General features: G+C 56.8%; 1 protein-coding gene across 5 annotated transcripts; it reads right to left on the bottom strand.

Annotated features, from left to right (window-relative positions):
- Positions 1-276: 276 nt before the first annotated feature.
- On the bottom strand, positions 277-12115 carry PTPN7 (protein tyrosine phosphatase non-receptor type 7). 5 transcript variants are annotated; one of them, XM_045983465.1, is made up of 10 exons: positions 11594-12115; positions 10319-10496; positions 9657-9840; positions 9269-9353; positions 7778-7854; positions 6456-6593; positions 5963-6073; positions 5089-5246; positions 2833-2946; positions 277-1985 (listed from the first exon to the last, which is right to left on the bottom strand). In XM_045983465.1, the coding sequence occupies exons 2-10, from the start codon at positions 10438-10440 to the stop codon at positions 1892-1894; spliced, it is 1083 nt and encodes a 360-aa protein (XP_045839421.1). In that variant the 5' UTR covers positions 10441-10496; positions 11594-12115; the 3' UTR covers positions 277-1891. The 5 variants fall into 5 exon arrangements, with proteins under 5 accessions (XP_045839421.1, XP_045839425.1, XP_045839423.1 ...); XM_045983469.1 differs by having other exon boundaries at positions 9269-9350; XM_045983467.1 differs by lacking the exon at positions 11594-12115 and adding an exon at positions 11132-11490.
- Positions 12116-13740: the final 1625 nt, after the last annotated feature.

Here is a 13740-nt window from a genome sequence, read left to right as displayed (position 1 = left end):
TGACCCTCAATGATCAGACAGTGGCCAAAGTGGATGGATCACAAAGTATCATCTTTCTAGCTTCTGCCCCTTATAGGTCCCTATCTAGCTCCTAAGGGTACACCTGTGCCCATTTCCTAAAGTGACCCCAGTGGCACTTACATGTGTCTCAGGAAGTTCTAGAAATGTGCATGTCCTGAACGGGGATCTGCAGCCTCTTCCTGATGTATGGATTCTTACTCTATTGCTATAAAGAGGCTCCAAGGGCCCGAGAAAAAGATGGAAAGAAGAAATGAATCGGTCATCCAAAAAGCCTTTATTCTCCTACTTGGTTCCTTTTCCAGAGCTTGTACTTCTCTAAGTTCTAGAATGGGGTCAGGGAGACAGTGCCAGGGAGGGGAGCCTCTGGGCCCATGCTCGTCCATGGGTGTGAACTCCTTGCCCAGCTTCACAGGCCCAGGCTGTGCGTTACTCCCCCAGGGGTTAGACAAGTTGTGGGTGCAGGAGAGCCCACTCCTGGGGCTGTAAGGAAGGAGGAATTCCATTGTGAGACCAAGCAGAAGCATTAAGAAAATTAACCTCAGTTTCAACATTGCAGGTTTTTCCGAAGAGATGTCATGAATGAGGAGGCTCAGCTGTTCTCCAGGACAAAGTTCCTCAGGGGGTTTCGCAGAGAACTGGCATCAGCCGAAGCAGACCCAGGGGCTGGGTTCCCGGAGAGATGCTGCCTTCCTTCATCCCCAGAGGCAGCCCATCTTGGATCCAAGGATGAAGGATTTGGAGGTCTTCCCGGCAGTGTGTAGGTGAGCCCTCAGACAGATGTGGGGTGCCCTGGAAATTGTGTTGATACTGAGATGCTAAAGGGAGTTCATTCTCTGGAATAGACTATGAGGGACCCCGATTTTGTCTGAGGCCCCAGGTCTGCATGGAATGTGTTTACCCTGATCGTTCGTGGACTCAGCCAGGCTCTCCAGGTGCATTCTGCAAATGCAAGGGGTAGATGGCGGGGGGCTGGTTTTCTAAAGTCAGGCCAAGCTCTTTGTTTCTCCCTCACTCCTTCTTCTTTTGTACCTCCTGCTACCCAGGGATCTTCCGAGGCCATGGAAGGAAGACAGAGGATGGTGGGCTTCCCTAGGGAGTAGCTGGAGTGGGTGGCTGGCAGGGGTAGCCCTCTGGACCTCTGAGGGGTCCCCACACTTTCCCTCTTCCAGAGGTTTCAACTGCCTGGCCTGGTCACCTCTGTACCTGAACCCGGAACTCAAGTGTGGGTACAGGGGTAGTCTGGGTCTTGTTCTCTTGGGCGGGGTGTCCGGTCCACCTCAAGGATGTGGGGTGAAGATGCAGAGTCACTGGTGGGATGTTGAGATCTTGGCCATGGTCAGGACCAGACTTTTCCCAGCTCTGGCATCTGGCCTGTTCTTGGGCAGGCCCCAGGCAGAAGATCCGGGGATCACTGTCTTGCCAGCCCCAGGAAGGGGATCTGGATGGAGCGGCTTCTAGGAACTTCTGTGATTGCTTTTAACTGTGGGAGCAAAACACCTAATGTCTGTGTCCTAGACAGAGAGATGAAGCTCACAGAGCACTTTAGACAAGACCAGGACTTCTGGGCTCCTTCCTCAGCTCTGTGGTCAATGCCAGTCCTGGCTTACAAGTCAGAGAGACATGGGAGGTCCCCCCAAGTGTCCGTCTGGGGCTAGTCGAGGAAGCAGAAGAACGGCCCATCTTAAAGACCTGGAGTCCAGTTCCAGTCCTTGCTGATGCAGCTCCTGGTGGCTTTGTGTGCCCCCCGAGGAGACACCCCTTCCCCAGGCCCATCCAAGGGGTCCCTCAGATCCAGAGGCCCACTCTGCCGGACACCCTTACCCAGGCCTGGGGGGACTTTGGCCCCAGGGCTGGTGGAGGGCGCCAGGGCTCAGGGGCAGGGCTCGTCAGGGAGCTGGGCTGCATACAGGGCCAGCGTGTGATGTAGGAACTGGTACTGTTCCGTGGTCTGGATCATTCCACCCCTGTGAGGGAAGCATACAGGCTGTGAGTAGAGGAGGAGGGTTAGGCCGAACATCTTCATAGTTCACCAGGGAGGTTCTCTCAAAGAACCCGTCAGCTACTCCATAAAGTCCTCCTCTGGGTTTCCTATTTCTGCTTGCTGCCCCTCACACCTTCCCCTCAAGGACAGTCCCTTGGCCCCACACCTGGGGCTGTGCCAAGGAGGAGACACCCCACACTGGAACTTGTTCCTCTCTGACCCGTCAGCCTCCTGGGGGCAGAACCAGGTCCCTGATTCCTCGGGCTGGGCCAAGAATATTCCTGAGCCTCCAAGTTTCCTCTTCCCCATCTGTGAAGTAGACACGGTAATTCCCTATTTGTGTGTCGTAGGTTCTCATATTCGAAAAGCACATTCACAGTGAGTTAACGCATTCCTTACAACAGCTCTCTGAGGAAGGGAGCCATTATTTCTCTCTAGATAAAGGCACCGAGGCCCAGAGAAATATCATGACAGCTCAGTGGGGTACAAGGCAGAGTCTGCACTTCGGTTCCCTGTCCCCAAATCCAGGGACTTCTGTGCGTTCTCTGTGTCTGCGTCCGTGTCTCCTCTTCCTCCACCTTACCCTGAGTAGGGAATTTGGAAATACAACACCAAAACAGAGACAGGGCTCAGCTATCCGGCGAGTGGCATTCTGGATGGAGGTTGTTTCCTCGGTGTTACTGGCAAAAGAAACGGCTCTTTAAGCCAAGGGCCCCTTCCTTTCTCGAGGGAGGTGCTCGAGGGGGACATGCCTCTGAGTGCTCTGGGGCCCAGGAAGCAGGGAGGCTACGCCTTAACATTGTCGGTCCCGTCCTCACCCACAGACCCACCTGTCCAGCCGTAGCTGGCACACGATGCCCAGAATGTCCACTTCCCCGCGGGCCTTCAGTTGCTGACAGCCAATTCGGGTGGCGATGAAGCAGCCAGTCCGGCCAATCCCTGCACTGGACACAGCCAGGGAGGCAATATGAAGGTCACAGGAGACCAGGGAACATGGGGGCCGGGTGAGTGGGGGAACATGGGAGACAGGTGACCAGGGAACATAGGGGCCAGGCCTTAAACTGCAGAGAAAAGCCTCAGGCACTTAGGGCCTCTGTTTTGGGGGGTGTGGACCTGAGGAAGGATGAAGGCAGCAGGATCTTCGCAGGTAAGAGCAGGTGTTAGAGGAGTTTACATTTCTTACGACCCCTCTGTAAACCTATCCTGGGTCCCCTCCGGTCCCCGTGGACATTCCAAGGAGCCATATCCTGCGCAGCTGCAGGCAGCAGCGGTTTCCCGCTGTCGGTGCTCACACCGGGCCTGCTGAGCTCCTGGGTCCTCCTTCTACTATAACCTCATCCCCACAGCGGCTGACACTCAGCCCCCTTTCCCCACTCTGGGTCCCACAGCCGGCCCTCCACTCTGCTCTGTCTTGCTCTTTATTTCAAACCCCGCTTGGCCCCCCTTTTTGGGAAGGCTTCTCATCTGGACCCCTGATAGAAGCCACTCAGGACTTCCCAGCACTTAAGGTCCAGGTGTCATCTGCGGGGAGAGGGGCTCATGAGTCCCCTCGGTCTGTACTTTTTTTTTTTAATTTTTAATATTTAATTATTTATTTGTCAGAGAAGGGTGGACAGAGAGAGATGCAGAGGGAGAAGCAGGCTCCCCGCTGAGCAGGGAGCCCAATGTGGGGCTCGATCCCAGGACCCCGGGATCATGACCTGAGCCAAAAGCAGATGCTTACTGAGCCACCCAGGCGTCCCACCTCTGTCTGTACTTCTGCGACTATGTTCTATTTAGGGCATGCACTCCCGAATGGTTTTGTTATTATAAACTTGTCCCCTGTGTTACCCGTGACTCCATCCCAATCAGATTCTTATTCTGTAGCCAAAGTATCCCTTTGGCTAAATCCAAGTTTCTTAGCCAGTCCTCTGAGGTCCCTGGCCTTTCAGACTTATCTCTCACCCCTCTCCTCCCTTCCCCCACATGACCTCCAGGCCCCCATCCTCTAACTCCACTCCCAGCAATGTGTCCATTTAGAAATCTCATCTAGGGCACTGGGTGACTCAGTCAGTTAAGCATCTGTCTTCAGCTCAGGTCATGATCCCAGAGTCCTGGGATTGAGCCTGCACTGGGCTCCCTGCTCAGTGAGGAGCCTGCTTCTTCTTCTCCCTCTGCTTACCGCTCCCCCTGCCTGTACTCACTCTCTCTCTCTCTGTCAGATAAATAAACAAGATCTTTAAAAAAATAAAAATGTCGGGGCGCCTGGGTGGCTCAGTGGGTTAAAGCCTCTGCTTTCAGCTCAGGTCATGATATCAGGGTCTTGGGATCGAGCCCCGCATCGGGCTCTCTGCTCAGCAGGGAGTCTGCCCCCCCCGCCCCCCCGCTCTCTGCCAGCTTCTCTGCCTACTTGTGATCTCTGTCTGTCAAATAAATAGATAAATAAAATCTTTAAAAATAAATAAATAAATAAAAATGTCATTGAGGGGCCTTTGTACATTCTGTTCCATCTCTCTAGAACACTTCCCCTTTCCACTCTTCACTTGGCTAATTCACCGCTCAGGATTTCACTTAGTTTAAATGTCCTTTTTCCTGGAAAACCTTCTCTGGCCCAAGTCTGGGATGGGCGACTTGGTTCTGTGCCCCCGGACACTGCCGTCAGGGCCCTCGCCACGCTGCGCTGGGCAGCTTCACTTCATCTCCAGACCGTAAGCCTGTCAGGGCAGAAGCCGAGCTGTCTCCTTCGCATCTATCACTGTGCCTGATGATAACAGGTTTTCAATAAGATTTGCTGAATAAGTGAGTTACTCAGCAGCAGGGACCTTGACCCCCCCCACCCCCAACCCTGCCCTGAACAGACTGCAAAGCTTCCTGATACTCTGTCCCCTCTCTGGCTTGTGCCCGAATGTCCTGCCCACATGGCAGGTTTTTCATGAAGGAGAGAATAAACACAGGGCACTTTGCTGAATGATCTATAGAGAGTCCCATCCTGGGAAGAATTGGGCCTGCCTGATGCTGTCCTTCCTGGACCCATTCTAAGGAGAGACCCAACAGCAAGGGAAGGGGGGCCTGCGTCCAGGCTCGCCGTGGGGGGAGGGGGCGCATACCTGCAGTGGACCACGATGGGCCCAGTGTTGGCAGCTGTCTCTGGGCTCTCTTCCACCTCGGCCACCAGGCGCAGCAGGGGCCCCGCCGACTCTGGGGTCTGGTGGTCAGGCCAGGCGGAGAAGAGGACGTGCTTCACTCCCCGACACTCCTCCTGGTGCTGGCAGAGCGACAAGGCATGAGAACCAGGGTCGGGGAGGGGCCACTGCCAGCCTTTTCTGGTGCCCAGAGGTCAAGGGCTAGAATGACTCCATGGCACAGTCAGGGGTCCTGAGCAGGCAAGGTCAGCCCTCCCTTCTCCTGCGCATCAGACTTCACAATTCCCTCCCCTGAAAGGCTGGAAGGAATGCTGTCCAGGGATGGGGGGAAAGACCCAAGTTCAAGTCCTGCCTCTGGCTCTGCCTCTAACTAGCACATGACTTTGAGCAAAATCCCTTAACCTCATTCTCTTCGCTTAGAAAAAGACAGTGATAGCTTGTTGGCTTACTTCTCTGGATGCTTGGAGGATAAGGAGTCGATGGAGAAATGCTTTGAAAAGTACAAAATGCTGTACGATGACAGAAGGCATTTAAAGCACTTCACATGTGTCATCATCCCTGTCTCTGGACTTCCTGGGGCTCCTTCAGCATGACTCCGGGACCCCACCTCTTCTTTCCCGACCCATTCAGCGCAGGTGGATGGGCCTTCCCAGCGGCTCCTGCTGGGTTTTTGGCTCTACCCTATTAGACCAGGGTGGTACCCATGTATCTCTTTCTTCTGTGCCTCAAGCTCTGCTTCTAGATGGGTGTTCAAGGTTTAGATGGGCCAACCCTGGCATCCCAGGGAAGGCGGGGCCTGAGTCTCAGAGAAGCCAGAGACGGCCTGACCTTCCCGTACCTGGATGGTGAGCTGTCGCACAGTGTACTCCGGACACTCTTTCGTGTCTTGGATGCGGAGCCGGAAGGGTCCATAGGTTTCCTCTTCTGTGGGCCAGTAGTGGACACATTTCTAGAAGGGAGGGAGCTGGGAGTCAGAAGGGGGAAGTGTCTGTCAGCCCGTGCAGGGGCCAGGACAGCAGAACAGGGAGTGGGGCCCCTCTCCAGCTCCCACCCCTGTTGGAGGGGCTGCTACGGCCTGGGTCAGCACCTGGGGCAGGCTCTCCTGAGCTTGGCACTGTGCAGGGGAAGTGCTCATCCCCTCCCCCATTATGGCTGTGGAAAGCCACCATGGCATACAGCTCAGAAACTTTTCTAAGATGTTCAAGCTGGGCCCGATGATAGCTATGGTCAGTTCCCGGGGAGCCTCTAGTCCTGAGCTGCCCTGAGTAGGGGCATGTGTGGTGGGGTAAGATGTAGCCCTTTCTGGGTTCACTAAGGACCATGGTTCCTACCTCCTTGCCCTCTCGGAGCTGAGTGAGCATGACAATGAGTGACACTTCTTCCTGCCATACCATCTCCCAGAAGTCTGACACGGTGTTGGGCATGGGGCCCTGGGTCGCGATGTAGACCTTTTCCTGCCCATCATAGCCCTGGGGAGGTGGAGGAACAAAAGGAAGGGTGGGAAGCAGTGAGCGTTAGCTCGCTGGGGGCATCCTGGACTTTGCAAGTCCTGGGATCAGGCCTAAGCCACTGGACGTGCACACACAGACACACACTTGTGTGCACTGGAAACCACGTGGTGGAGAGGACACAGGTTGCAGAGGGAGGAACATGTGGGTTCAAATCCTTGTTCTGCGCTCCCTGGCTATGCCACCATAAGCAGGTTACCTAGCCTCCTTAAGCCTCATCTATCAATTGGGCATCATATCTAACTTGCAGGCATAGGGTACAGATTACATTCCACAAAGCATATCACGAGGCTAGCGCATACCAGATCCTTTGTCAATGAGTGTCCCCTTCCTCCCCTGCTGCTTTCTACCAGCACAAAATAAGAAAACTGTGTTCAACCTCGCTGGAGTGAATGGTTCACTTCTATGTATTACTTTTATATATTTAGTAGCAAGATGTAGCACACTCTTGCTGGGCCCTTCCTCTCCCTTTCAGAATCTCAGCTTCTCAAGATGACGAAATCCAAACAGACCACCATTCACCAAGTTTCCAGGCCGTATGGGAGGTCTCCTTTCCTCAGGGTGCCCTGGCTAACAGCTTTCCATCTCTTGGCACCTCGGAGCGCTGTCTTACCCACTTTGAGCCACTAGGCGGCGCTGATTTTACAGCTACTTAGAGCTCTAGAATTGGGGGTGCTGGGGTAGAGAGGCTACCTTGCCTCCCTGGCTCCTATAGTTCGATGTTAAATCATCCCCACAAAGGAGGGACTGCTTTGGAGAGTAGTTAAGGCGAGAGAGAGAGAAGAGAGAGACAGCTCAGAGCTCCTGTTTGTGCGAGCACCTCCCAAGCAGAGCTAAGAGGGCCGAGCCCTGGGGATAGGGGGGAGTAGGTTCAACAATGCAACTTCCTCCCTGCATCGAGGGTGGGCAGGGATGAAGTGATCGCGTGCATGGAGACTGAGTGGTTTCTTAGCATCTCAGCTTAGCATCTCCTCTGTCTTCTTGGTTGGTGGCTTGGGGCTTCCTTAGGGTCTGCCCCTGCTTGGTGGCCGTGATTTGAAGCAGGAACCTACAGTTGGAAGATGTTCTCTGCTTCCCTCCCCACCCCCCGCACCCAGTCCCCACACCCCCACTCCCTGCAGGGCAGCCACAGCCAGGCCACTCACTCGGATGTAGTTGGCGTTGATGTAGTCTCCGTCTTCTTGGCTCTGTGCCCGGCCTAGACAGACCCGGCTCTGGGGATCTATAGGAAGTAAAAATCAGCAGAGGTCAGGGGTCAAAAGGGGACCAACGAATGCACATACCAGCAGGGTCAGGAAGAGGTGAGTTCCTGTGCTTATCGCAGTATCTCCGGCATAGCAGGTGGCCAGAGAACCACTAAATTATTTTATATGAGGACAATAGGGAGCCACAGAAGGTTTCGGAGCAGTGGAGTGACACGATCAAAGGAATAACTGGGGAAGGTTAACTGGGTGGTGCCATGTAGGACAGACTATTAAAGGGAATGGAGTATTAAATGGAATATTAAAGGGAATGGAGCAGCAGGGCCTAAAGGGTGGTGAGTGGGTTATTCTAGCCCTAAGATCAGTAGGGGTGTGGAGCACTACGGTATAAACAGGAACAGAAAAAGAGATGTCATGGAGAAAGAGTTTTTTCTGATGGTGAATACGGGATTTGGATGAGTGACTTGCCTAAAATCCCAAAGTGGGGAGGCAGAACTCCGGCTTCATTCCGCTACTGGGTGTGAGCCTCTCCCTCGAAGAGGGAAGGCTTTCTCCAAGTCCAATCCAAGCAGGGACAGAGAACCTAGCTTGTGAGGAAAGGAGACTAGCTCTCCTCGTGCTGGTGCTGGCCTGGTTCTGGACAGACGGGGATTTCAGGCAGAGGGATCTCTCCCCTCTCTCGCAGCTGCAGGCTGGTTAGATTTGGGCCAAGAACAAGGGCTGCTCCCTCCCCCTCACTCCGATGGATGCTGGCCCACCCCTGCGGGCAGAGGGCTGGAACCACAGGAGCTGGTGGCCTCAAGTTGCTGGAGGTGGGTTGGCCAGACAAGGCTGCTCTGAGGCGGGGAGGGAGAGAGTCTGCGAGGGTCTCATGCTTGCCTCTGAAAAGTGGGAGGTGCTGATCCCTGGGTCCTTTGAGCTTGCGGGAACAACCCCTTACAGCGCCTGGACTCCCATCTCCAAACCTGTCCCTGCTCGCTTCCCTGCATCTGAGCTGCTCAAAGCCTTCTCTCTGGGAGCCCTCCTGATGGTGCCTTTCCCACTACCTCTGCTGGGTGTTTCCCACAGTGGAGGAAAAGCAGAAAGAAGCTGTGATCTTGGGCAAGTTACACAACCTTTCTGAGACTCTGTTGCCTCGTTTGTAAAAGGGGAGCATCATCTTTCATGGGGTCCTTTTGAGATATGAGCTACCATCAGGGGCTTCCAGCACTGCCGGGCCCGCAGTAAGCATCTGCTATGAGTGGCCGCGTTCTTACTGTGGTTAGGGTTCTCGTTCCTCCTTCCCCCAGCCAGGGCAGGTAAAGGGATTTCTCTGCTGAAAGCAGGTGCCCCTGTGAGGGAGGTCTTCCCCAGCTGAGGCTATGTGTCTTGCCTTCTGAACCTTGCAGCCCCGGGGACAGCACTACCTCCCTTAATGCCTGTCTCGGTTCTTACTTGGCAAGATGGTCTTATATCGGTCCTTGGAGGCGTGGCCAGGAATATCCAGGTCTTCAGGGTTGACAAAGTTTGAGGGGATCTTCTGGCAGAGGGAGGAAATGAGTGAATAGCCAATACCTCTTCCCAGCCTCCTTCCCCTCCCCCACGTTCTCCACCCTGATCTAGTGGAGCTGGTCCTGGCTGGCCCCTCCTGGCTTTAGGTCTGGGTGGGGTTGAGGGCAGAAAGGGGGAGCAGGGGGTGGTTTTCTGCCTCGGCACTGGGGTTCTCGTCGTTCCAGAGGCCCGAAGAGGAGACACACCTGCAGTGCCCAAGATAATATGGTGCCGGCTGGCTGTCTCTGATTCAGAAGGGCAGAGTGACTCAGAGGGGACCCTAAGTTCTTACCAAGAACTCCTCTTCCAGCTGCTTGGGGCTGGGTGGCTGGTGCTGCAGGGCCCAGCGGGTGAGGGTGTGTCCAGCTGTGCGCAGAAAGTGTAGGGTGACCTCCCGGGGTGTGTTCACCGAGCAGATGGGTTCCACAGCCCCCAGGGACCGCACATCGAGCATCAGAGCAACATTGGAGCCTCGCCTGCAGACGTAGGCGACCAGTGCCTTGTGAGCACCCAGGAACAAGGGCTGCTTTAGCCATTGTTACCCAGAGCCCCAGGAGATTCAAGGGTTCAGCTCCCCCCCCCCCCGCACTCCGTATGCCTTTTGTCTCTCAGATCAGGGCAGCCTTGAACCTCTAGCTGCCCACCCCTGCCCATTCCTTGCAAGCCCCTAAAGCTCAGACCTATATCCAGATCCAAGACAGCCCTGCTCTAGGGGCTCCTCGGCCCAACTTAGGGTTTGGGGAGCAGGCGCAGTGTTGACATGAAACGTTATATCCCAGACATGAACATGACATGCAAACGACACGCAAATGAACACATCAGGTTTCCTTTCCTGATTGGAGCCAACAGCTGAGGGCCCTCTGGACCCAGCTGTCAGAGCTGGAGGGGCCAATGGAGGGAACCAGGCAGGGTCCCAGGGCTGGGAAGAGACCCTTCTCCCAGGCAAGTTCTCACCTCTCCTGAAGCCGCACATGCTTCTTGACTGGTGCCTTGGTGGGTGGAGGCTGGGTCATGGCTGCCTCCGAAGACCAGGTCGGCAGCTGTGCTAGGGAGCACCCCCCACGGTCCTGGACCATGCTGGGCGGGAGGGCGTGCTGGGCCCAGGGGAGGCTCACTCAGCCATGAGGTTCACCTGAAACACAGGGCCCCTCAGCTGTTGACCTCTGGCTTGTCCACCCGGCCGGGGGAAGGCTCCCACGCCCAGGCCGGCCGCCTGCTTTCTGGCACCCCTGTTTTCACTGGGGTGTCTTCTGTTCCCTGAGCAGTCCTGCCATTACCACTGCAGGAAGCCGGGGCCTCTACGGGGGGACCCCGGGCGGTGGCAATCTGGGGTTGAGGTAGGGGCCAGACAAGGCACAGAGATTGTGACAGGAGGAGAAGGGCAGGAAAGACTCCAGAAGGAGGGCGAGAGGGGACAAGAGGCTGCCTGAGGCCAGAGTACAGAGGGCGCAAAGCTGGGGCCCAGGTGAAAGAAGGCAAGGGAGGAAACAGAAACGATGTGTTCTGTGTAGAGGGGAGAAAGAAAACTCAAAGAAACCACCTCTAGTCCAGGCCTTCTCCGAAATGAGAGGGTTGAGGCCTCCCGCACCCCTGGAGCGAGTTGGGGACCCTTGGAGACCCTGTCCTAACTGCTGGCAGTTCCCGAGTTCATTCTGGCTTCTGGGGTCTCTGTCCAGGGAGGTAGGCTATGGTGGGGGGGTGTTTCCTTCTTCCTCTGCCCATCCCCCCATCTCCCGCCTCTGTAACCGTCACAGGAAATGGCCTCACCAAGCCCTTGAGCGGCAGTGCATGGTGAGGCGACAGCTGGGGCACAAGAGGGGGACATGGAGGTGGTGGGGTCCCTCTCCTCTTGGGGGACGGTCCCCAGCTTCCAGAGCCAGGTCACAGCTTCCGAGGGCTGGTGGCGGTGTGAGAGTTGCTGAGCCCACAGGCACAGAGGTGAGGGGACGGAGTGGGCCCGGCTCAGATGTGGGTGGTAGAGAGAAGCTCTCCCGAAGCAGGCAGGGGGTTGTTGACCTCTGCTTTCCATGCAGCCCCCCTGTGGCTCCCCTGCTCCGTGCTCCTCGGGGATATCAGGGAGGTCAGCGCCCATTCCCCAGCCGGGCCCTGTAGCTCCCAATGCAACCTCACTCACACGGGCCTTGGAGACGCCCACCCACCCGCGGCCCCAGGACTCACCCCCCCCACCCCGGACCACAGGGCCCCTCCTCCCCCCATTCAGGTACTTACTGAAGCAGCTGTGTCCCCCAGGCTGCCTCTTGCCAGCTGTCTGTCTGTCTGTTGGTCGGTCTTTGAGGGCTGAGGAGGCTTCAGGAAGCCAGCTTCCTCCCTCTGCCCCTCCTTGCTGCCACCCACGCACACCCCAGCTGCGTGCTGCCCTCCTGCGCCCGCTGCCACCACCAGGGGTCGGGTGCCTCTTGCCTGTGCCCCTCTGGGGATGGGCTGGCTGTGGCCTGGCACTTCTGTCACGGGCCTAAGGCCCTGCTCCGTGGGGATGGAGAGGGAGGGGCCGGCCCATTCCTGACCACCCTGGTCCCGTAGCTGCCAACCCCCCTTGCTCCCTGGACTGCTTGTCCTCTGGGCCTTTGTCACAACCAGTCCCTGGCCACTTCCTAGGCGGAGCTCAGCTGACCCCTAGCTCCGCGCTGGCCCACACAGAAAGCCTAAGTTTTTCCTGCTCAAGCTGACCCTGTCCAGAGACTGACTTCTACGCTGCTTCTGCCCCAAAGCCCCAGTCCCGGGAGCCCTTGCCCCTTCAAGTCCTTTGAGTTCACGGTCAGGTACACGTTGTACCTTCTCAAAGCAGAGCTGGGTGTGGACTTGAGGTGGGCTGGGAGGTGAGGAAGGAGGCGGGACTCCTTGCTCCACGCGGGGTAAGAAAGGCCCAGGCCGGATCAGAAGGGTCGTCCCCAGGATTCGAGCCACACCCCAGCTGTCAGCTACCGGTGGCTGGAGAGAGACCAGCTGGCCAGGAAGTAGAGAGGAGAGACAGTTTGTAGGAGAGTCTGGGGGGCTTTCTCTCTGCCCCCAGCCCCTCCAGGCTTCCTCCCAGAATCCTGGACATCAGAAGACTTACAGAGGGTGGACAGTCTCTGGCCCTCACACCGGGGGACTCCCGCGTCTTCTTCGCTTCTGGGGTGCCTGGATGACTAGGGCCTAGGAAGTGGCCCCCGCGTCCAAGACTCCACTGCCCCCCACCCCTGCCTCGCCTTGGCAGGCCCCTTGCTGGCCAGCAGCCCAGCCAGTTCATGCTCGCTGCACGGCTTCTTCTACCTTGTAACATTCCAAACACCCTTCCCTTCCTGGCCCCAACACGCGCAATCCCCATCCTCTCTCTTCCTCCCACTTCTCTGATTCAGCTGTCAAATGATGACAGTGAAAAAGAAATGATTTACAGTAGACACAGGGGGTGCACACATGGGAAGGATGGTGGGGAGGGGGCTGGCCTCTGCTGCTGGCCCATAGGGGGTTGGGGGAGACAAAGACCAGAATGACCCTTTGGAGCTCGGGAGGCCTCCTAGTGCCTATTGCTCCTGGAAGGGGTTGGGGGTGGGGGACCAGGCACCGGCTCCTTTCTGAGTCCCTCCAGGGCCAGCTGGTCCTAGACCCTTCTTCACTCTGGGGAGTGGGTGGTTTCCCTGGAAGGAGGGGCCAGCGTGGCAGTCAGCCCTGGTACCCAGGACAGGGTAGAGGCGGGGGCAGGAGAGCCTGGGAATCCCTGGTCAATCTGTGGGAATGACCCGAGGCTGACTTCTCCTGCTCCCCAAACCCAGCGGTATGTCGACAAATGGGCCAGGGGGCCCTGGGGATCGAAAAAGGGGGCAGGAGGGGATCACAAAGAGGTCCACCCCCGCGGGGCCAGGCTGTTGATTGCTATCAAGAACAGGAAGCTAGGATACCACAGGGGTGGGGAGGAGGAAGCAGGCAAAGCCTTCCCCCCACTGGTCCGCCAGTGCCTCCAGGTTTCTACCAGTTTCCAGGGTCTGGGCCCCGTGGTGAGCCGTGAGCACACCCTCTACCCTCCCAAGGCTGGGCCCAGCAACGGTTTGAGGAGCTGGAAGCTGAGCTCTCTGGGGAAGAGCAAGGAAGCTGGGGGCCAGGAGGTGGGAGAGGGAGTTGGGGGTGGGAGTTGGGGGCAATGGCATTGGGCAAGACCCTGAGGATCTCTCAGTTCCCTTTGGGTGTGTTTGGGGTTGGGGGGATAGTCACTCCTTGCCACCTGTCCTCCCTCTCCCTTCTGCTTAGAGATGCCTGAACATTCATGGCGGTGTGCGACTAGAGCTCAGGAGGCGTGAGCGCACCACCCACGAGCCTCAGAGGCGACAAGGTGCCCTGCAGCGGCTCCTCCCCAGACCAGCCAGGCTGCTGGAACAGGG

This window comes from Meles meles, chromosome 17 (genome assembly GCF_922984935.1).
Source record: "Meles meles chromosome 17, mMelMel3.1 paternal haplotype, whole genome shotgun sequence".
NCBI classification, from domain to species: Eukaryota; Metazoa; Chordata; class Mammalia; order Carnivora; family Mustelidae; genus Meles; species Meles meles.
This window is presented reverse-complemented; position numbering and strand designations above follow the sequence as displayed.